Raw genomic sequence first — 25,201 nt, 5'->3', positions numbered from 1 at the left:
TGTGCAAGGATTCATTGCGATAATAGTTGCGATAAATTTAATAGTTAATCATATTTTTTATATGCATTTTTTATAAGGAAAAAAGAAGAAATGACATTCAATCTCAATGGACTACAAATAGATGCAACCCCACCACTAGTTCACTCATTAAGTTAATATGAATATTAATAAGCCATAATCACTAGAAGACATGTAGACACTCTTCCACTAAGACTCTCAATAATGTATCGGTTAAATTAGTTATAAATGTCATAGTTAGATCATGATCGCCTAACTTTCCATTACTAACAAATCAAAGCGTGTTCTTAATTTTAGTCCTTTACACGAACCTTCTTATACAAGTACAAAAGCATCTCCATGTGTTATTGCTTTTCGATGAACAAATGCCTCACGACAAATCTTACACTCGATGAAAATACAAAAGATATATTCTCCACCTTTTGCCACTAATAAGTGAGATTGTAGTCGATGGCTTGAAATCTTATCGTGTAGATCTTTTTAAAGGTAAAAGCCATGTTGGATATTTCAAGCATCTCTCAAGTTCTAAAGGATGATTAGGAGAACAAAATCTTGGTCACCTTGAGGTCTTCATGGATAATTTTATTGTAAATATGCCCCGTGCATAGTTATGGGAATAACTTTTCTCTAATTGACTAATTTTCATGAAACACGTCGTCAGACAAGATCTTAGAATTGAAAGTTATCATTTGGATTGTGTAGGAAAAAAAGAACAAAACGAAATGATATAACCTTAGTCTGCATCATTTGGCTAAGGCTTTTGGTTTTTGAGGGCAAGGAATCGAGTTCTTCCACTCATGGCGAGCCACCATGCACTAGCCATATATAAAGTTCATTTGCTTTTAACTTATCGTAATCATCGTGCTCATGGGACCAAACCTACTCATTCTTTTTGCTATTTCAAATGGTAAGAATATGATTCCCCATAGATACATATAAAATCGATATATCTATATACGCGTGGACACGAATTAATGCATATGTAATAATGGCTAATTGGATAATCAATATCTCCCCTACATTATAGACCTCACTTTTGTTGAATGGAGATGAACCGAAGGGATAGTAATAGTCATAGACGTGAAAGGCTAATTTGAATTACTTGCCAAGTTGAACCCAAACAAAGATGGAGTAGGTTAAGACTAGACTACAATAATATTATCATAACAAACTCAATCAAACCATTGAAGATTGTTGTCTTACTCAATGAAACAAAATATGGCAATTTAACAAGTGATTGACTACTCAATTTAACCTTTGTTTATGGATCTCAAAACATACAAACCGCTCAATGAAAGAAGAAAGTGCGAGACAAAGAGTCACATTGCGGACCTCCCTCCCTAAATATTGGCCATAGCAAAGCATTGAAAGAAGAGCAAGAAGAAGATACACACAATTCACCACCATCCACATGGATATTTGCATATAATAGTTGAAGGAATCATGCCAAGAAAAAGGGAAAAAGTGATGGGAGTTGACTCACTTTTGCAAAGAAATAATGAGAGAAAGGAAGGAATAGAATTAAAAGAGAGGAAAGTGAAGTTGACAAGATGTGATTTGAAGCTCAAATGACCCAAGTCAGTGGCATGAATCTTCCAAGTTCATGGGACCATGCCTTTCACTAGCAACATATACAATACAAAATCACCTCTCTGTTTGTTCCACCATCAGCCATTTGTGGCAGTGCAAGTGCCAAGGAGGCTCCACAAAGAGCCACCACACACACCATGACTTCTACTTCTCACCAACTTGAATCTGATCAGTGATCATATTGTTATTGTGATTGCATGAGTGGAAAAGGAAGTGCAGCTAGCGTTGGATCTACGCACTTTGATCAGAGTATAAAGAAAAAATTAAGTGAGGAGGAGTAAAAGCAAGAGGCATCTACAAAAGAAGGGATGCAAAAGTGTTCGAGTGATCAAGACTTTGAGTATTCATGGGATTTTACTATCCTTCATTGAATTTGAGATATACAATTATTTTTTATTTGTATCTGTGTTGTTACTTAGTAGTCGAAACTTCCTTATTACACTTATTTATGAATGTCAATATAGACAAAGAATAGGATTAATCATGTTTGATTCAATAAATTATATCGTCTTTACATGGTACTACTACTAGTGATAGCTTTACTACTACTAGTGATGCAAAGCTATGAGGGAAAATCTAAAATTTTAAATGGAGGGAAAGAAGCAATTGGCATTTATAATATATATTATTGTCGTGTATATTGAGTTTTACAACCCTTTTACTTTTAGTAAAATCTTGGGGTTTTAAATTAACATATTATTTGTGTGTGAGACCCAATAAGTTCTCGTAATGTTGATAATGTCTCTAAAATCATTTTAGATATATAAGCAATGAGTGACGTCTAGCAAGACATCATTGCTATCCAAGTGACATGAATGTCGAGATCCGACTTAATCTTTCTGTGTCTATTATCTTGTATGACTCAATCTTTCTATCCTTGGTATCTAGATTAATCAATGATGTATAGACCATGTTATCCTCTTATCAATCTGTGTTTTTTTATCTCTAAGTAGACACACTCAATCAAATAAGTTCAATATCTCATATTGACTTATTTGAGTATCGTCATGGATTCTTGTGTTCTACTAATAAGAGGACCCATAGATATCACTTTCGTCATATGAAAGGAATAGATTCAATCTACATCACTTACATCCCTCCGCATAACTTATTGCATACCTAGTGATCGACTTTATAGTCCACTTTGTTATAGGTGACGTCTGCTGATTTCTTATGTAGGGAATCATAGTGACTTGAGGTTTAAGGACTATTCAAACTAATAGTCATTATGAGAATGTTTATGACACTCATATAACGATCCATTAAACATTTTCATGTCGGGTCATTCAATACATATTCTCTAATATATACTCATGTATCAAACTGATATCTCATATCCATGACTTAGATTAAGTCATCCGTTGACCTACATACTAGTCTCAATGCAATAATATTGTCCTTGTATATTAATACTGGACTAGGAATAATTAAGAATATTATTCTATATATGTATCTACAATATCTCACTATCAATTCAACTAATTAATATGCTATAAACTAGAATCTACTATCCTAGAATATTATTATACTTATTCATTCAACACTTAATTGAAGTATATATAATAACAAATTTTATCTTTTATTAATTAATGAAATATGATACAAAAAGTATCTTTATCAATTATATTATAATTGATACTAGGACTAATATTAATAAATCTAAATGGTAACTCTTTTTCAATGTCGTCAGGCCCCGGGCTAAAAGCCCAGATAACCTAAGAAGTGGCTCCACCCTTACTTGGATGCTCTCGAAAGTACGGTGTAATGATAAATAATGGGACAAACTCCCTAAGCAATAAAGATTTGAATTAAACTCATGACATATTATATTTTAAAATTTTAAATTATTTGTAATATTGTAGTAAAAGATGATTTACTCGCCTCTAGTGTCCCTGTTAACTCGTCCCTAGATCAATATGAAAAAAATAAATCACGAATAATTACTAACTATTAGTACAATGATTAATACATAAGGAAAGATATATTCAGATACATTAAATTTTAACCCATGATTTAATATGATAATACTCTATATTTAAATCTTTGTATCGTTTGTATTAGAAAACTAAATTATTTATAATATTGAATTTTATTTTGATGGCCCGTAGATGTTCCATGCATGATGCATGCATGGCAGGTTTGTTTCTGAACACGAAAGTGACTTGCAGCAGTGTGCTGTCACCATATTTGGGCCCTTGCTCCCAACCCTTCCAGTAGAGTTTCAACTGTGTGCCAATCACCATAGCGCCAATGGAACACCAGATGAGATTTTCTGTCTCGAAAATATCATATTTTCATATTCCAACATTGATCGGATGAATTAAATCATATCTCAAGGATATCGTGTACATCATGAAAATGTCATAACCGTCCAATCAACGCTGGAATACAGACACGATATTTTCGAAACAGAGGATCTCAACTCATGAAACACCCCTGGCCTTGGTCGCCTGCCCTTGCCAACCTGTCCTGCTGTCCACCACTGACAAAATCCAATCTCAAACACATTGTTTCTAAGACAAGGATCAAGGCCTGCCCTTGCCAACCTGTCCTGCTGTCCACCACTGACAAAATCCAATCTCAAACACATTGTTTCTAAGACAAGGATCAAGGCAATTGACCAAAAGCGATATTTTAAATTATAAAATTTTTCAAAGATGTCTTTAACTTAAAAAATTATATTAAGTTGATTATATTTATTTTAAATGTTTTTTTATAGTCGATCTCTAAATTATAGGAAAGAAGATAAATTATAGAATTAATTTATAATCAATCAACAAATAATTAAAATATTAAAGAAATTTTTTTAAGAATGTCGTCCGCTGAGAATTAATATCTTCCTTACGTGGTATTAAATTTTAAAGAATGAATAAATATAGTATTGATTTTCAAAAATCAAAAATAAAAAACCAATCAGTACCACTATGAAGTGATTTAACACCGTGGTGGTGTATGTTTTGAAAACCAATACTTATGCTGATTTTTAAAATTTAGTATCATAATCATACTATTTTTTAAAAAAACAACACTATTATTCTTTGGATGTAACACCATGGTTGGTAGAAGATAAAATAAAAAAAAGTACGTTATTTAAAAATTTTAAAAATTAAATGATTTTTTAAAAAATTCTACAACATTAAATTAAATGTGCCCTTTCGTCAATTACTAAATTTCATGGTGACAAAAGATGAATACGCTCGTTTCAGTATCCCAGACAATCTGTCCCAGAACTAATACGGAGAAGATAAATCATGGTCGACTACTAATCATTGAAATAGTGACTAGCACATAAACTTCATGTGGCAAAAGGCGATTCGCTCGGCCCCAGAGGAGGTAAATCACGGGTGACTACTAGCCATTAGTGCAAATGGTCAAGACATGGGGAGGTTATGCTCGGTTACGCCGAGTTTCGACCCCAAGATCTCATGTGACAATACTTCATATTTTAATCATCGCACCGCCCCGAAAGGACGACTAGCACATAAACTTCATGCCACATGAGAAAGTGGTCAGAAATAGTGTTTCAGTAATGGAAGACGAGGAGGGGTTGGCGTCCTGTGCATAAGTGCGTTGGCTGGCACAGAGAGCATGTGAAGGATAATTTAGCACCACCAACAAACACTAAAGACTAAAGACTACAATGGTCGGGCCTGACCATGAATGAGTTTTCATCGTTTAGATCAAACAATGCAGTGTGAGACAGCCCTACAAACACTGATAACGTGTTTTTTTAAAAAAAAAGTACATTAGAATTTGTGTATGCAACATCACATTTCACTGACAAGCTTGCAGACGATTCACTAACCGCTTGTTGAAGAACTGTCAATATGCTTGAAAGGGACAAAAGTTCAGAAGAGTATCACATTCTCTACAGTGACATCGATCCATGTATGTCTGTCTCAGTCAATGGGAGACACTGGTCCATGTTGGAACTACATAATTGATAGTCTCATCTTTGGTGGCAGTAGCTTTGCAAGAGAGCCTCCATGTAATGTAATATAATCCTTTTTCAAAGTAAAGTAGATCCTTTCCTTCCCTGAAATTATATTGACAAAAACTTTGTGCACCTTACTGACTAAGTTTGAAAGCAAGTAACTTTCATCTTGGTTCGTCTATAGAATATCTATGGGGGCACTAATCGAGTGAAAAAAAAAATGATGATATTTTACTTAAAAAACTGAACTTTGAGGCAAAGTTAGTGAGCGTTACCAAATACAGAACATACTCACTTTGACCGAAGCCAGAATGACTGAATTCCATGTTCAAGCATGAAATAAAAAGTTCTCAAATGATCAACCGAAATGTTTGGAAGCCCTCGACATGGTGATCATGCCATTGTAGCTTAAAGTGAAAATTATTGTCCCCACACGCTGCGCAGCGGTAAAAGCATTTGACGGCAAACAAGAAGGCTGCAATTTGATCCTCTGTTGGAGCGTGCTGGTGACAAAATTTGCTAGAAAAACTTATGTTTGGCGGCCCCGATCGAAGTACCCACATACGGAAAAATTTAGGAGCCGAGAACGGTCATCATTCGGAGTTGAACGGCTTTACACTGGAGATCGGTCATCAATGCATTACTATTGTGTTTCTGAATATACCAGATAGACGAACTAAGAAGAGAGATGTCCACCTCTAGAACAAGCTCAAAGTCTTTTGAGCCTGAAAAGCATACAGGAGATGCAATTGTGTGGCACAAAAAGAGCATATTTTATATGTGGAGTCTTTGCACAGTTCAGATACCAAAAAGAACTGCATGGGAAACACAAGGCAGCATTCATTTGATGGGGAATAATGCGGCAATGCCACGAGCTGTCAAAATCAACTCACACGGGCTCCTGCAGGTCAGTGAAAGTTAAAACAGAGGAGCAAATTTGCAACAAATTAGATAGAATTTACATTCACAACTCCATAGACAAATTTCATAAGTTTTACCTGTCGACAATTTACCAATCAATGCACCAATCATTAGAAAAGTACCAAAGAAAACTTTAATTCTTTAGAAACATGAGTGGATGATGGATTGGTCAAAACAAAATCTATTTTGAACTTCATTCTCGGAGAACAAGCTCATCGTCTCTTTTCTTATGAACTTAGCTTCAAACAGAGAGAAGGAAAGAATCGTTATATGTTTAGACGAAAAGTGAAAAGCATATCGAATGAATAGTGATGGTTCGCGGATCGATATCAGCAGTATAGTATAAAATTGAACTTGGAAGAACCTCCAAGAATGATCGGTCAAAAGGAAAGGAAAATTTAAAAAATAGAATGGTAATTTTGATGAGATTAACCAGGTTAAATTAGATCCTGTTGTGTTTGACCTTTATGTCTAAATGTGCAACAACTTATGAACACAAGAAGTCGAGCAGAAGACGCAGCTAGCGAGAAGGATGACACGGGAAGGGAGCTGACGAGCTTGGTGCATCCGAGGGACGAAGTGCTGTGGAATAGTACATCGGTGGACGAAAAAAACGTGCGCGACGTTCTGAGGGACGAGAAGCTAGAGCGGAAGCCTGCTCGAGGAGAATGTCAAAAAATAGGTCCGGGTGAGCTCTATTTCGGATAGTCGTAATCACCCAGGTGATCGGAGCAACAGAAGAGAGAAAGAAGGTTGGAATTGCTGTTGGAGGCGCCTTCAAAGTGAATTAAAGATGTCCTCGTACCTTCATTGTGGAAGGTGCCTTCTATGGCTGGAAGACACCCTCAATGAATAATACAAAGGTGTCTTCGATGAACAGTACGAAGACGCCTTCCAGCCCTATGGAAGGCGCCTTCGACCAGGCTGTTTTAGCCATTGTCAAAAGATAAAACTTTATTCTTTGGTGCATCGTTGGAGGCGCCTTCCAGCCCTATGGAAGGTGCCTTCAAACCACGGATAAGATTTCCCATTGGCTATAAAAAGACATCTCGATCTAGAGAATATATATTAACTTTTGTATTCTTTTCCTAACAATAGTCTGAGCAATTAATGAGTGTAAGAGACTTCTCCGTCTTCATCGAAGGAGATTTTTAAAGCTTTCATTGTCCTTGGATTAATAACCACGTAGGTTATAAACAAGTAAACCCTGTGCCTCTTCCTTCATTTTCTTATTATTTATTTTAATTATACTATTGCTACTAATCTGAGTTAAACGGTCGAGAAAGGTGTTTATTTCACTTTTTGACAGATAAACTCAACCCTCTCTTGCTGGTCCCGTTGCGCCAACAAGTGGTATAAGAGTCAAATCGCCTCAGAAGGACTAACCGCACACTGAAGCAATGAGACGATAGTCGGTGCAAGCATCCACCCATCAAAATTCGAGGAAGACTTCGCGCAATGGAAACACTGAATGAAGGTATTCTTTAAAACAGATTTTGAGATTCTGTTAATTATGAAATATAATTTTTGTAGTTCCGAAAGATAAAGAAGAATACCAGTGGACGAAGAAGGAGCAAGCCGATTTCGAGGCGAATGGTAAAACAGAATTTCATTTGCTCAGCGTCCTTCCGCCCCAAGAAGTCAATCGAATCGGCAGCTACGATTCCGCCAAAGAACTCTGGGAGAAGTTTCTAGAACTCCATGAAGGTACTTCAGAAGCAAAGTTAGCAAGATGAGACATCCTTCGAACCCAGCTAACAAACCTGCGGATGAATAATGGAGAAAAGGTAGCGCAATTCCAAGCACGAATCAAAGAACTCATCACTCAGCTCAACAATCTCGAAGAATCAGTAATGAACAAAGATTCAATCCGTTATACGGTCAACGTCTTCCCAAGAACTTCAGAATGGTCATCCTTAGTAGATGCATACTACACCTCTAAGGATTTCGAGGTAAGTACACTAGAGAATTTGCTTTTCACTTTTGAACTTCACGAAACTTGATGTGCAGATTCTAAAGAAATCGAAAAGTCGAACAACAATCTTGCCTTGAGAGTCAAGAAGGAAGGTCCTGATTCCGAAGCATTGATCGACGAAAATGAAGCGACGCTGCTAGTAAGAAAATTTAATAAATTTATTAAATCTAATAAATTTAAATCACAGACGAGAAAGCATTATTGAAACAAAAGGACGGTCTGATGCTACAACTGCAATGAAGAAGGGCACATCAAGGATGACTACCCAAAATTGAAACACAAAGATAAGGAAAAAAGAATAAGAAGCCAGTTCGGCCCAAATATAATCTAAAAGCCACATGGGATGAATCGTCATCCTCCGACTCCGAAATCGAAATCTACACTGGACTAGCCTTAATAGCAGACCATCAAAAGGAAGACGAAACCAGCTCAGAGATGAGCATCGACGAAGGGGGAGGATCATCAGAGCAAAGCTGCAATGAAAGGGGAGTGATATGGGTTAGGTTTAGTAGGTCCCCGGTGAAAGGGGAGGATCAAAACCAGCTCCCAGCTTTTCGTTTTGTCAGGCTTCTCAGACAAGATCAGGGAGCATCAGAACTTAAGGTAAGTGAGGTAAGCGCTCTTTCACCCGAACAATCTTTTCAATTCATTAAAGTTCTTTCTAAGAATTTAGTAAAACTAGAAAAAGAAAACAATGATTTGAAAAGACAATTAGCAAAAACATGTACATTAGATTTGCTGGATAATTTAAAAATGAAAAATGATAAACTGAAAACAGAAATAGAATACTTGAAAAATCGTGCATGCTTAAAAAATTAAAATATTAGAAGATATAATAATTTGAATCGGTATATTAGACATCAACAGAGACAAATTAGGAATATTCCTAAAATGTATGTAGCTCCAAAATTTCTGATTAATCCAATAGGTAGGAACTTTTATTGGGTTCCAAAATCATATCTATACTTAAATTCTTTTAATTATAAAAGAGTTAAATTGAATATTAATTTCTTTAAAAGGCTTTGTCTAAGAAAGTAGTTGTTGCTCCAATATCCAAGAAGACCTAGTGTCTCGCTACAGCTTGGAAGTCAATTATCGAAATAAATATTTAATTAACTAACTGTTAAAACGATTTACTCGGTTAACAAAGTAGTTTTTTTTTATAAAATATTTTTTTGTTAATTTTTTTTACAAAGTATGACTTTATGAAAAAATTTAACTATTTTGTTTACTATTTTATTAAGTACCACTCAAAATTAACTTCAAAATATTCTAACCTCTTATGTTATTTTTTGATATGACCGATTTTAGGAGATTTTAAATATTTTTTTTATTTTGCAAACTTTTAAATTTTACAATATTATACTTAATGTTCCTAAAATGTTATTATTACAATTTCTTTACAACACTTTTATTGCATTGTTTTTACCCTAACTTGAATCTAGGTTGATGCACACCAAAAAGGGGGAGATTGTTGGAACCCCGTGATAATTTTGATTGATCAACCAGGTTAAATTAGGTCCTGTTGTGTTTGACCCTTGTGTCTAAGTGTGCAGAAGTTTAGGAACACAAGAAGTCGAGTGGAAGACGCAGCTAGTGAGAAGGATGACATGGGAAGGGAGTTGATGGACTCGGTGCATCCGAAAGATGAGGTGCTGCAGAAGAGTACACCGATGGACAAGAAGGACGTGCGTGACGTTCCGAGGGACGAGAAGCCGGAGCGGAAATTTGCTCGAGGAGAAGGCCGAAAAATGGGTCCGGGTGAGTCCTATTTCAGATGGCCACGATCACTTAGGCGATCGGAGCAGCAGAAGAGCGAAAGAAGGTTGGAATTACTGCTGGAGGCGCCTTCAAAGTGAATTGAAGGCGCCCCTGCACCTTCACTGTGGAAGGCACCCCCGCACCTTCATTGTGGAAGGCGCCTTCCAGCCAATGAACAATATGAAGGCGTCTTCCAGCCCTATGGAAGGTGCCTTCGACCAAACTAATTTTAGCCGTTGCCAAAGGATAAATCTTTATCCTTTGCCGCCTCGTTGGAGGCGCTTTCCAACCCTATAGAAGGCGCCTTTAAGTCACGGATAAGATTTTCCAGGGGCTATAAAAAGAGCTATGGACCTAGAAAATAGATATCAACTCTTGTATTCTTTTCCTAACAATAGTCTGAGCAATTAACGAGTATAAAAAGCTTCTCCACCTTCACCGAAGGATATTTTTAGAGCTTTCATTGGCCTTGGATTAACAACAACTTAGATTGTAACCAAGTAAACCCTGCGCATCTTCCTTCATTTTCTTATTATTCATTTTAATTATACTATTGTTGATAATCTGAGTTGAACGGTTGAGAAAGATGTTTGTTTCACTTTTTGACAGATAAACTCAACCTCTCTTGTCTGTCCCGTTGCGCCAACAAATTCATATTGATTAAACTTGAAAACACACAACAGACTTTCTAATGGATCCTATTAATGTAAAGAGCAGATGACTTAGAAGCAAGTCCTAATGCAATCATATTATCAACACAAACAAAAAAATCCGGCTAATCGTTAAGTCATGATCATTAGACACCCCATTGACATGGTAGAAACAAACACATGTATCTCCAACAGATCCAATGTCGTTTTGCTTAAAGCAAATACATCTATGATTACATGAACATAAACAAAAGGTGATGATGATATAACCAACTAGACAACATAAATGAAAACATCTAAAACCAAGAGTGAGCTACCTAAATTGCCAACTTTGCTACAGATATTCAAGAATCAGACACAAGGATAACATGGCTGTAACCAGGTAGTTATACCTTCAGCACCTCCAGGCAGACACTGAGACGAGTTCCTTGCGCTGCCAGTAGAGGTAAAGTGTGGCTTGACGCTTCTCCACATGAAACCCTCTCACCTGCACTCTCTTCAAAAGGCAGTCAGCTTGTGTCTCCATGAAATTGCTCAGTTGAATAGGGATAAAACCTGAGGTGGTAAAGATTGTTCTCCAGGGAAGTATCTTGTCAGGAGCAAGGTATCGTCGAAGAATAGAACTTTCTATCCTTGGCTGAAGCAGGAACTTCTCCATCTTGGCTGCCATATCTTGGTTAGTCCCAGATGCATCAATGGAATCCATGAGCACTATGGTGGATTGAAAAGTACGGAGGAAATGCTGCCAGAATGGCAAGTCACTCCGATCGCAACCTTGGTCAACTGATACGACAATCTTCGGAGAAAGCTTCCTGACAAGGCTAAGGATGGACGTTAAGGGAAGGCTCCCAGAGCCCACCGGGAGGTTTACAGCAATAGCTTCGCCTCCGGTAACATGGAGCCCCAAGGCATCAAATGATTCCAGGCTTTGGAAGTAGAATTCAAAGGGTATGTTGAGATCACTCGCAAAATGGGTGAGATTGTCACCAACAAGGTGGAGCTCAAGGTTGTCTTGGGCGTAATTGGGCACAAGCACTGTTATTTTCAGCATTCGCACTGGATTTGCAGAAGAGAGGCGTCGCTGTGCTAGCTCCTGCATGAATGAAGACCATTGCCCGCCAACTCCAATGTCAAAGTCCACGATGTGGAGGCGGTCAGAGCTACCGAGCTCTTCCAGGAGGGCTTGAATGCAGGTGAAGTTGTTGAATTTGACGATGGGAGAGACCTCAGAGAATGTCTTATAAGCACTGAGCTTGTGCACAATGTCAAATTGCTCCGCCAACAGGCAAGTAGACAATGGGTTCTTCTGATGGTGATCAAGACTAGGGCTGTTACAGAGTATATGTTGCAGTGCCTCCTTGAAGTAGAAGGCAGAGCGGATAAGGGGCTTCCCCACTGGCGAGGGGAGCTGGTGATTGAGCCGCGCCAATATCCCGTGCGCGATAGCGAAATTCCTAGCCTCAACCATCTTTGCAGCTTCGGTAAGCATGTCGATTAGCTGCTTCTGCTGCGCCGCTACAGGTGTCGCCGCATCATCGCCGAAAATTGACGATTTCGGCTTCACTGGACTTTGCTGGAGTTGTTGTTGCTTCTCGTACGGTTGCCGCCGATGGAAGAGGTCCGAGCTACCACCAGATGCAAGAAAAGGGAGCTTCGTCATATATTCGTCCCCTACGGGGAGGTGGCACTTCGGTTGGGTAGGGAAGTGGAGGGGAGGTAGCTGTTGCAGCTCTGCCTGCCCCACTCTGAGAAAGAAGGACGGATTCGGAGTGGCTGGTTGCTGGTTTAAGAGAGAGCCTGAGGCAAATAGCTGCAGCTCGTCATCCAAGGGCTCCGGTAAGTAAATGCCCGGTGGAAAAGAGAACGGCGAGGAGAAGTTGCACACCGGTGGATGAGGCGGCGAGATTAACTGACTATCGTTTTGGGGGATGATATTAACGGTGGTGCCCTTGATGCCGATGCGGTTAGAGGGTGGCGATACCCAGCTGTTACTACCCGTGAACGGAAAGCCGCCACCAACGTCTTCAATGCTTCCGTTGCCGGCCGAGTCGAGAATCCCCAATCCGAAGCCGCCATTATCTACATCGAAATCTGGCAGACCATGAGTGAGGAGATGCTTCTTAAGACGGGCTGAGGCAGGGTCGTCGCCGTCGCCCACGATCCAACCAAGAAAACTCTGCTCGCGGACGGGGGAGACGAAGGAATCCTGGGATAGCATCGTCTCCCAGTCATCGACTCCAAGGTCACATTTTGCACCGCTCGCGTCGAAGCCCACGTCGAGGCCAGCCGGTAAGGCCTGCAGCTCAGCCGCCCATTCCTCCTTCCAGCCCGCACCGCCGCTCTCCTCGGCGGCGGACTCAGAGAAGCCCCATTTGTCGATGGCGTCGCCAGAGACCGCCGCCACTCCGGCGGTGTCAGTTGAGCCGGAGGCGCCCAGGGAAGAAGACAGTGTGGCTGTGGAGGTGGGAGGGCTGGGGCTCCTGTGATCAAGCACCGATCTTGGTTCCACCACTTCGTCGTGAATCCCTAACTCTGATCTCTTATCCACCCGCAAAAAAGCTTGCTTCCCCTCTAACACTCTCTCCACAGCTTTTGAGCCCCCTTTCCCCTGGCCATGGAAAGGCAACAAACTCCTCATCTAATGCCACCACTTCATACAACAACACTTCAGATCAATAAATCCTCGCAGCCCAATTCTACATAGAAGGAAATAATCAGAGAATCTAACTAACTACCCTCTTCATTTCACGAGCCACGCTCACTTCTTCTTCCTGCTCGTTCTTTCTCCATTTCACCAATTTCTTCCGTCTCTCTCCCTCTCTCTTATACTTCGCTTTGAGATCATCTATTTCAAGTATCTTGTAGGATATCACTTGGTAGAGTGGGGCAGTGGGAGTGGCAGAGGAGCCTTTCCCACGTCCCTGTCTCCCGTTCCCTGAGCGCGCGCGCTGTGTCTCTCTCTCTCTCTCTTCCTGCGTCTCATAAATTCTTTCTATTAAATATCTCCCTCTCTAATTTTTTTTTAAGTATTAATAATTAAATTTTTAAAAAAATATAAAAAAATCATAGCATACCTTTTAATGGGCCCTACAAAAATACTTGTACTTACCACCTCAAATGGAGAGGTAAAATCATAGGATTGACAGAGCATAAATTTCTACCTACTTTAACTCATCACATTTCTAGTCACCTGTTTAGTACCGTCAACCTCTCGGTATTAATCTTGGGATAGACATTTAAAATTGAGAGGTCGAATTTTAGGATTGATGAAACATGGTTGTCCTGTAACTCACCTCTACATCTACTTCACTTCACAGTCATCATTATCTTCTCCCTATTATTCTAGTATGGACTGTCAGAGATGCTGACACAAACACTTCACCTCCCTTGTAATTACTAAAGCGTTTCGTCAGTGAATAGGGATATAATCTGTAATCTTAAATATTTAAATTTATTTTATTTATAATTAATCTGATCTTAAATTTTATTTAACGAATATATTCATCACTTACGAATCACTTACGAATTTATTCAAACTTTTATCAACTCTAAATAAATTTAATAAATATAAATTAAAATTTTAAATATTCATTAAAAATTAAATTATATATTTAAAAAAATTATAATATTTTTATTAAAATTTATATTTTTTTCTAATAAATATATTTAATATATTTGTCTATATTTTTTATAAGTAGAGCATATTATTTTTTTATTTAAAAATTGATTCATGAATTTATTAACGAGCACGTTTACCAGTCAATAAGCCTGAGTATTGTGAAATTTGAATTGATTTATTTATCTTAACGAATCTCATTAAACAAGTTCTTTTATTGAATCAAGTTCCGAAAAATTTATAAGCGACTTAGATTCATTTATACTCTTATCATACACCCCTATCAGTGGATATACATGCAATGTAAATAAAATTTAAATAATCTTGAATTAAAATTCCATAACATTTCGATAAAGATGCCACATCCGACTCATTTGCTCAGAAAAAAATCTCTCTGTTAAATCTATCATAATAACAGTCTAAAATAGTTTAAAAATCAAACATGTACCTGCTTTCTTCAGCATATGAATGCCCATTTTCTCGATTTATTGGAGATGATTTTTGATCCCTCCAATTATTTACATTTTCACACCTAGAAACGTTTAACCGAGCTGATCCCATCAAACTAAAAGATTTCAAGAATGAATCTACACTGATGACCCGAATCAACCTGAAAAAATAAGTTCAGATGCGAAATTTTCATATTATTAAAGGATTTTTTTAATTAGCGATTTTTAAATTAACCCATATTTAAATTTTAAGGGATTTTTTAAAAATTAAATTAATTTTTTTAAATTAAGATATTTTTATATATATCATTATCAATATTAATATAATAATAATAATAAAATATTAAAATAAAAAATTATTAAAAAATATTTAAAAAATATTTTTAATGGATTATTTGGATAGATTTAGTTTGATTGGATTCGGATTTCGAATTGTATTTAAATTCGGATCAGATTCAAATTAAAACATTTTATAATTTTTTTTTTTAATCTGACTCATCCGAATAAACACCTTATATCAAAATACAGCCAAACGATGGTATGGATTGGCTAGATACAGTTGAGCCATAGGCTCAAACATGTTACTTTAGTTGACCAAACTTCGATGTGGTTGATCGATCCATCGATCGAGCACAGACGAGGTGTGGGAAAGAAAAATATACACACGAAGAATAGAGTCAATTGCCTTTTGCAACATGGAGTGTTAGTGTTTGGAATCGGAAGTAACTATGATGGATGACTCTACTCCAAATCCAATAGAAAAATCAATGAACAAGACAAGAGCTAGGTTATGAATGGAATTTTTACAGCAAACTCATATCAAGTGTTCAACAATCTAGTGTCGTATATCAATTAAGCATACGAATCAATCTTGCCAGCATTCCAAGTGGATAAGATCACAAGATAAAATTTCATCTTGGTTTAGATATATAGGATCCAAAAAAAAAAATATCTATCTCAAGGATTCTTAAACTAATTCATGGAAGATCAAGATTCAACACCAAGATCATAATCTATCTCAAGGCAGAGCAAAACTAATAATCAAGTCAAACCAAGCAAAAAGAAACTAATCGGCAATCTAATTAACATTACTAATTAGGCTAAAAGATTTAATGAACCTCAATGACAAAACTTAAGGATCAAAGCCAAGTCTAAATTATGGTACAACTGAATCAAGAAAGCGTGGTTCAGGGTAAGTTAGGACAAAAGTTAGCATAGTTCGTCTTTTGGCAATGGCTAATCCAGCATTACATCTTTCTAATTAATCAGGATTTGGTATGTTTAGAATGAAAATGGTTCCAATCAAATTACTTGGTTGAGCCTTGATCATCCAAAGAAACCTAATTTGTTGGAGCCACTGATAGTGGTGCAATTTGGTCATCTATTTGTTTGTCCATATCCCTCCAACAATTTGTCTTCTGTTAATAAGCTCTAGAAGGATTATAATCTCCAACAAGAATTTCCAAGAGAACTTCTGCTTAATACTTTTCTTCTCTTAATAAGCTCTATATGGATTATAATCCCCAACAAGAATTTCCAAGCTAACTTCTGTTTAATACTTTTCTTCTCTTAATAAGTTCTAGATGGATTATAAATTGTTGCTTCCTCCAATTGAAGGATATAATCAACTGCACTGATTGAAGAAAACTAAGTTACATCCAGCACATTCAATTTGAGGGGTATTAACGAACTATCCCTAGTAATTTAGAGTATGGATTTCTATTCCTAATTGATCTTTCTATCATAATGTATTAACACCTAGGAATTTCTATATTTCTTGAATATCATTCTTATATTTATAGGGCATTTGTCCAAGGCAATAGGTAATCCAATTATCCTAACCTCATTATTTTACAAACTCAAAACTAATATTGAGCATACAATTAGTTTAATTAGAACCGAGTAACTTGGCTTTGCATCTGTTACAGATTGTGACGAGTGAAGCAAGTATATTGATGCATCTTACGAGAATCCCATTTTGTAGCCATTCCAGATTCAATAAAAGAAATCTACTTTAACAATAAGTATTTGGTTTCACTACAAAACTATTGCATATTTGTTCATCATCTAGAATTAAACAAACATGTAACAAGTGATGGGACTTAAGACTGCTGCTGATTACTCTACTCAACTTAATCCCCTATTTTATGGAGCGCAGGGAGCCAAACATCACGTCATCTCAACAGTCATCTAACACAATATATTTATGATGTCAGCCAGCGTTAAGACGGGAAAATAACCAACACTTCCAAGTGAATTCACATTCTAGATGCACATAAGTTCTGCAACAGATCGATCCAAGAAGGCTAGCTCGATGACCAGGAAGAATATTTTTAGGGTGCGTTTGATTCAAATTATCATGTATAACTTTGATTATAAAGAATGTAACATAACTGAATGTTGTTTGATTCAACCTATGTAATGATATAACCTAATTTAACATTTACTGTATTGCCCCTTGTTTCAATTTGATATTTGATTATTTTTTTAAGAATAAATTTAGTTAATAATATTAATTAATAAGTTGATAATATATATATAATAAATAAATATAATTAATTTTTAAATTTTAAATTTTAAAATAAACTTATGTATTTTTAAAATATAATTAAAGCCTTCCATCTTCTTTGTTTTTGCCTTTTTGTCGATTCGCTGCTCCCATCCACGCGATCACTGATGCCACCTCCTCCCCAAGCTGTTGATCCCGCCTCCTCCACAAGGCGCCGACACGACCTCCTCCGCAAACGCTGTCTCCATGTCACTGCCCATTATCATGTCCTCTTCATAGTAGGACGTTGTTCCGAGGTGATCGCTGGCACCCGCCGTCTCATCCCACCAAGCCACCGCCGGTGCAGAGTCATCCCTTCGTGCGCCCCTCCTTGCCTCCACTCCTTCCAAGCCTAACAGCCGCTTGCCCTCCTTCATGTGCAGAACCAGGAGGGTAATTTTGGAAAAATGTTGTTGTTAACCGGAATGAAGAAAAATCCTAGGCTTTCCAAGGTAATCAAATTCCCCCTTTTGCTGACATTTTAGTGATATGGTAGCCATCGTTCATTCCTAGGGATCGCTGATTATCTAAACCAAATAGGAGTTTTGTTGATAACCTTGGATGGATAACTAAGGTTATCAAACATAACCTCCAACTAAACGCACCCTAGGTAAACTGCCAAGACCTCAAGTGTAGTATTGATATAGCTTTCCTAAGCATTTATAACCCTCATGAAACAAGTCAGAACTTCAAATGTCGATCAAACTAGGTTGTTTGATACTATATCCCACTAAAATGTTTGTGCAATTGTTTTTGAAGCAGTGTGACCTTTATAACTAGAGCGATTAAATTCATGCCAGATAAACTCCAGCCATATTTTCTGACTAACCTTGCTTTGAAGTTCCAACAGCAACTTGGCAACAAAGGCTCAGGTTAATGGAAAAATAATCATACATTAAAACAAGTTATATTTTTTCATACTTTGCAGTATCCATTAATTACAAGGAACCGAAGAGACCAAACTTGCATAATTTTATTGGTGTATGAATTTAATGCTAACCTAACTATATAAATACCTTGTATTTCTCCAACACAAATTGCAACTAATAGGATATAAGATAGCAGGACTTAACAAGTAATTTGTCAAATCATGAACTGGCCTGAATCATGATAGCTCTATTAGTTTGATTGTCTTGCATGAAGGTTTGCTTGATTAAACAACCTATCTTCCTCCCTATTAACATATAGATGATCTCTTTCACCACCATAGTAGTAACATTCCCTAAGACTAAGCTTCTTCTATATTCATGAGCAGATAATTATGATCATGAGTTACCTTCCAAACACACAACAAACTCAATCTAAAGGATCTTATGCAGTAAATAAAAGCATACAGTATATGACTTAGAAGCTGGTGCAAATGTAATCATGTTAACACAAGAAAAATAATGACTATAACAGTCAGGCCGAAATCATAAAAATATCCATTCACATTGTTCAAATAAAAACATAAAGCTCCAGCAGTGTCAAGTTGTCAATATCATTTAGCTTGAAGCAAAACCACTAAGATTTAATGGACATAAATAAGTTGATATAACCAGCAAGACAATAAAAGTTGTTACCATTATAGAGGATTAAGTTATGACAATATCTAAAACTGAGATGGAATTACCTAAATTGCCAACTCTTGCTACAGATATTCAAGAATCAAACACAAGGATAGCATGCCAGGAACCAGGTAGTTCTATCTTCAGCACCTCCAAGCTGATACTGAGACGAGCTCCCTGCGCTGCCAGTAGAGGTAAAGTGTCGCCTGACGCTTCTCCACATGAAACCCTCTTACCTGCACTCTCTTTAAAAGGCAGTCAGCCTGCGTCTCCAAGAAATTGCTGAGTTGAATAGGGATAAAACCTGAGGTGGTAAAGAGTGTCCTCCAGGGAAGTATCTTATCAGAAGTATGGTATCGTCCAAGAACTGAGCTCTCTATCCTTGGCTGAAGCAGGAACTTCTCCATCTTGGTTGTCATATCTTGGTTAGTTCCAGATGCATCAATGGAGTCCATAAGAACCATAGAGGACTGAAAAGCGTGGAGAAAATGCTGCAAGAATGGCAAGTCACTCCGATCACAACCTTGGTCAACTGCGATGACAATCTTAGGAGAGAGCTGCTTGACAAGGTAGAGAATAGACGGGAAGGAAAGTTTCCCATAGCTTCCTATAGGAAGGTTTACTGCAATAGCTTCGCCTTCAATGGCATGTAGCTCCAAGGCATCAAATGATTCAAGGCTATGGAAGTAAAATTCAAATGGAATGTTAAGGTCATTCGCAAAATGGGAGAGGCTATCACGAACGAGCTGAAGCTCCAGATTGTTCTGGGAGTAATCAGACACAAGCACTGACATTTTTAGCATTACCACAGGATTTGAGGAAGAGCAGCGTCGCTGTGCTAGCTCCTGCATGAAAGAAGACCATTGTCCACCAACTCCAATGTCGAAGTCCACAATATGGATTCGGTCAGAGCTACTGAGTTCTTCAAGAAGGGCTTGAATGCAAGTGAAGTTGGAGAATTGGATGATTGGAGAGACTTCAGAGAATGTCTTGTATGCACAGAGCTTGTGCACAACGTCAAATTGCGTCGACAAGGAGAATAGGCTCTGCTGATGATGGGAGGGTGAATTGGAGGAGAAAACAGGAGTAGGCCCGTTACAGAGTATACGTTGCAGTGCTTCCTTGAAGTAAAAGGCAGAACGGATAAGGGGCTTCCCCAATGGGGAGGGGAGCTGGTGATTGAGCCGCGCCAATATCCCGTGCGCACCAACGAAGTTCTTAGCCTCGACCATCTTAGCAGCTTCGATAAGCAGGTTAACCAATGCCTGTTGCAGCTGCTGCTGCTGCGCAGCTGCAGGCGTCGCAGCATCATCACAGAAAACTGACAACTTGTACTTCACTGACCTTGGCTGGAGCTGAGGCATCGGAAATCCCGGATTTTGCAGTGGTTGCTGGTATGATGACCGGCGAGGAAAGAGGTCCGAGCTGCCGCCAGATTCAAGAAAAGGGAGTTTCGTGATATATTCGTCCTCCATCGGTAAGCGCTTTGGTTGCGTAGGGAGGATGAGTTGCGGCAGCGAATGCTCCACCTGCCCTGCGCTGAGAAAGAAGGGCAAACTCGAGGTGGCTGGTGGCTGGTTTAAGAGAAGGCCTGTGCCAAATAACTGCAGTTTCTCATCCACGGTGTCGGGGAGGTAAATGCCCGGTGGCAAAGAGAGCGACGGCGTGAAGTTTCCTGGCGGAGCCAGAGACTGTGACATTAGATGACTAGCGGGTTGGTGAATCATGGTGGTTCCCTTGATGACAGAGCCGGTAGAGGGCGGGGATACACAACTATTACTGCTCATGAACGGGAAGCCACCACCAACAGTGTTGGGGACTACAGAAGTGCCCACGGAGACTGAGATTGGCGCCTTGTCTTCAATCCTACCATTGCCCGGGTCGAGAACCCCCAAACCCAAGCCACCATTGTTTCCATCGAAATCCGGCGGGCACAGAGGGAGGAGCTGATGTTGCCTAAAACGGGCTGAAACAGGATCATCGACGTCGCCCATGATCCACCCGAGAAACGTCTGCTCACGGACGGGGGAGACTGCAGAATTCTCGGACAGCATCGTCTCCCAGTCGTCGACTCCAAGGCCGCATTTTGCACCACCCGCATCGAAGGCCGCGTCGAGGCCGGCAGGTATGGGCTGCAGCTCGGCCGCCCATTCTTCCTTCCAGCTCGCACCGCCGCCCACTTCGGCGGCGGTGTCGGAGAGGACCGATTTGTTAGCGGTACTGTCGAAGACCGCCGCCACTCCGGCGGTGTCAGATGAACCGGAGCCGCCCAGGGAAGAAGACAGTGTGACTGTGGAAGCAGGAGGGCTAGGGCTTCTATGATCAAGCACCGATCTTGGCTCCGCACCCTCTTGGATCCCAAACTTTCGCCTCTTATTCACCCAGAAAAATGCCTTATTTCCCTCTAATTCTCTCTCCACTGCTTCTGAGCCCCCTTTCCCATGGCCATGGAAGGGAAAACCCCTCATCTAAGACCACTTCATACAAGAAACCAGATCTATTCTTCTCCCTCGTCTCAACTCAACAGAAAAGAAGTTAATCAGAGAGCTGAAACAGAAGATTTTCTACACTTTAATAAAATCTACTATCTCCATTTCATTGCGTCAACGGAACTCTATCCCTCTCACTCCCTCTCCCTCTCCGTCTCCCTTCAGCCGTCTCTCTCTCTCTCTCTCTCTCTCTTCATCGATTTCTTTCTCCTGCTCTCTTCTTGCTTTGTTTCCCTCTTCGTCCATGGATGCGTGCAACATAAAAAAGTAATAAAGTGCCGCCCCTCTATTTTCTTATAAATTATTATTATTATTATTGCTCTCCTCTTCCCTTTCTACAAATAACAAATATTTATGGATCTACAAATTAGCTTCTGCCATGATGGTCTGCAACTGCTGCGCTTTTTTACACATTTTATATAATAATAATAATAATAAAATCGAAATTGAGCCGTAATTTAGTAAAGATAGGAACCCGCAAAAAAAAAACAAAAACAAAACACGAAGCACCATTTTTGGTTTAATGACCAAAAGACCCTCGAAAGGCTCTGCCCGCCCCGTCGTTTCTCACGCTAACCGCTGGGCTGGTTCGCTTATCATCTGGGAAAGCGGTGGGACCCACTTTTTTATCAGTAGCTACGAAAATTAGAGAGTGGGGTTATTTCCGCCGAAACGGGCAGGGGCATGGATGTCATTTCGTCCCGGTGGTCCTGCGCGATCGTGATCGGAGGCCGATTGCTGTCCATTCGAGTAGGAGTTAGCCCCACCTCCCCCGGGTGCTAACGGATCCGCTGCGCGTTCCAGTCAGCCAGCAGCCTTGGAAGCACACTTGCCGATTTATGATTGGGCCTTGGTCGTGACACGAGGTACGCTGTCCGTCAACGGAAAACGCGCCGCTCGGGCACGTAGAAAGAGGCCGTCGGATGTGTGGGCCCGGTGAGGGAGCACTGCGACCAACGCCGTTCGGAGAAGCAGAAAGGGCCCCAGCGAGGAAGCGACGGCTGATGTTGATGGAACATCGTGATCAGACGGATCTGATTAGAGGCATGGTTCGGACTCGGGCTCAATTCCATCCGTGGCGAGTTTGGTCCGGCTCGATTGGACCCGAGTCCAACACGACCCGGATCGTAGCTGGGCCCCAGTTACTCAATAGTTATTAAATATAAACCCACTACCATCCTTCATTATCCTCAAATTGCAAGTGATGTCTCATTGATAATGTTGACTTTGGTATTATTTTCTATTATTTTAAATATGAAGTTCACCTATGATTTTCATTTGTTTTGTAATTTAAACATAAATTAAATTGAATTGACTTTTTTTTACTTTTTATTTGAAAATATATTTTAGCAAAAGTTGATTACCCAATTAAATTATAGAAAAAAAATAAATTATGAAATTAATTTATAACTGGCCCGTCAAATTTATTAGTTCTGTTGAAAATTAATTTCTTATCCTATTATAATAGTCACTTTCTAATCAATTGGGCAATAGTTATAGATGAAAAAAAATATGTCTTATGATAGATATTATTATGTGCCCAAATCCTAAATCATTGATCCTAACACTATCCTCCACAAATACATGGCATTAATTTCTTGTGCTCAATCTTTTCGGTCTCTTCGTCCGAAAGTTGTGTAGCTTTGAGTAACATAAACAATTCAATCATCGTTAACTTGTCTAGTTGTTGCGTAACCTACAAATCTTAATTAATTAATAAATCAAGAAGACTCACATGCTATATTTTCTTTAACTAAATAATTCATTTACATCTTCCTTAACTTCTATCGTATTATTCATTCAATTATCCTCACGGTAGCAGATTTACTATAATATAATGAGATATGAATCAAACTTCAATGGATGTATTTTTCCAGAGAAAAATTCCTCCACCTTTAGTCACTTAACCTTGACCATATCATTTATCTCCTTTCATATAATCTAAAGACAAACTATAAGAGATATCTGAAATAAACATAATCATCTTTGCTATAATATTATTCATGCAATTATATTTATGTTTATATACAACACCTCGACATCCTTCATTCATTACTATTTTCATCACAATTAGAAATATATAACACCAACACAAGTAACAACTCTTTGATTGCCCTATTAATGTACTCTCAAGACACACTTGATTCCTACATAGCCGACCAAATCACATGAATTAGTGCTAAATACATATCCCATAGAGTTAAACTAATAGCCAAAAGCTTCTCTATTCATTGCATATTCTTGATGATGATGAAGAAGAAGATTGTTTTTTTTAAATAAAAATTATAAAAAATGATGGATTGATACACTAGCATGTGAATGCCTAGTATTTAAATTTGATTAGGGGGGACATGATTAATGCAGTTGTAGTATCCATTAATTTAGTCAAGGCATATGATTTTTAATATATGATATATTAAAAATATAGTCTATTCAATCAAATGTTGGAGTTTGTTGGAGAAGCTAAAGGAGCAACAGAACATGGTTTTGGGGTGTGAGTTATTGATTAAGTAGGTGTTTTGGTTGAAGATTTACTTAATGCTACCCATGAACAAGCTAAGTTTATATAATAATGACGGTTCTAATAGCCATGTTGAATATTATTTCCAAATTTAATTTAGCGATTATATATATATATATATATATATATATTTGGTCATCATAATTAGAATTATCTTTCATTAGGTGGAAAGTCATTGTTCTATTGCAAAAAAAGATGCAATGGAATTAGTTGTATTCAACACAGGTATAATATTTTGAGACTTGGATTGAGATTGATATTAGGTTTGCACTTTAATTTGTGGTTATCAATAATCTAACTCATTTACATTGCTTAAAATGCTTGAACTAGATTGATTGCACTTTAATTTGTTGCTGTCAATAATCTAACTCATTTAGATTGGTTAAAATGTTTTAATTAGATTGTGTTATCGTTCAATTATTGAATTAATCGACGGCTTCCAACTGTATAGGAGGTATCATGATCGTCCTTAGCATTCATTAGTAGTTGTGTTCTTTTATCTTGTTGCATAGTTACCATTGATGTTGATCATGGAACCTCTTTAAGGGTGTGTTTGGTTCAAAGTTATCCTTGATAACCTTGGTTATCCATCCAAGGTTATCAACGAAAACCTTGTTTGGTCTAGGTAATCGATGATTCCTGAATAATGTTTCATGCCTGACACATCAACAAAAGGGGCATGCAACCTGGAATCGGAAAACCTTGTAAAACTGAGATTTTTCTTAATTCCGAGGTTAACAAAAATTTTTAACCCAAAATATTCTCGAATAAAAAGAAAAATATAAAGAAAAAAATAAAAAATTATAAAAAAATTGTAAAAACATAAAAAAAAAATAAAAATAGGAAAAACATAAAAAAGTATTAAAAAATAAAAAAAAACATAAAATAGGAAAACCCTTTAAAATTTAAAAAAAATGTAAAAATAATAAAAACATAAAAAAAAATTAAAAATATATAAAAAATAGGAAAAAATTTAAAAAAACATAAAAAAGTAAAAAAATTTAAAAAACTTTTAAAAAATAAAAAAAATTTAAAAAATAAATAAATAAATAAATAAAAACACATAAAAATAAAGGAAAAAATAAAAAATAAAAAAAACATAGAGTTTAAATAATAATAATAATAATAATAATGGTGGAACATAATAATAATAATAATAATAATATATATAGTTGATTTTGT

The 25,201-nt window shown here is 37.8% G+C and overlaps 2 protein-coding genes across 2 annotated transcripts; both read right to left on the bottom strand.

Annotated features, from left to right (window-relative positions):
• Positions 1–11,026: 11,026 nt before the first annotated feature.
• On the bottom strand, positions 11,027–13,816 carry LOC122008026 (scarecrow-like protein 27). The gene has a single exon (XM_042563601.1). The coding sequence runs from the start codon at positions 13,485–13,487 to the stop codon at positions 11,244–11,246; it is 2,244 nt and encodes a 747-aa protein (XP_042419535.1). The 5' UTR covers positions 13,488–13,816; the 3' UTR covers positions 11,027–11,243.
• Positions 13,817–18,951: 5,135 nt separating this feature from the next.
• Positions 18,952–21,794, bottom strand: LOC122008009 (scarecrow-like protein 15). Its single transcript, XM_042563576.1, has one exon. It carries the CDS (start codon positions 21,475–21,477, stop codon positions 19,153–19,155), a length of 2,325 nt encoding a protein of 774 aa, XP_042419510.1. The 5' UTR covers positions 21,478–21,794; the 3' UTR covers positions 18,952–19,152.
• Between the last annotated feature and the right edge of the window lie 3,407 nt (positions 21,795–25,201).

The sequence above is a fragment of the Zingiber officinale genome, chromosome 8A (assembly GCF_018446385.1).
Source record: "Zingiber officinale cultivar Zhangliang chromosome 8A, Zo_v1.1, whole genome shotgun sequence".
Classification (NCBI taxonomy): Eukaryota; Viridiplantae; Streptophyta; class Magnoliopsida; order Zingiberales; family Zingiberaceae; genus Zingiber; species Zingiber officinale.
Note: the sequence above shows the minus strand (reverse complement) of the source record. Positions and strands in the feature narration are given on the sequence as shown.

What these genes read in the sequence shown, in the direction of transcription:
- LOC122008026 (XM_042563601.1), bottom strand. Translation starts at nt 13,487, where the DNA reads ATGAGGAGTTTGTTGCCTTTCCATGGCCAGGGGAAAGGGGGCTCAAAA.
- LOC122008009 (XM_042563576.1), bottom strand. Translation starts at nt 21,477, where the DNA reads ATGAGGGGTTTTCCCTTCCATGGCCATGGGAAAGGGGGCTCAGAAGCA.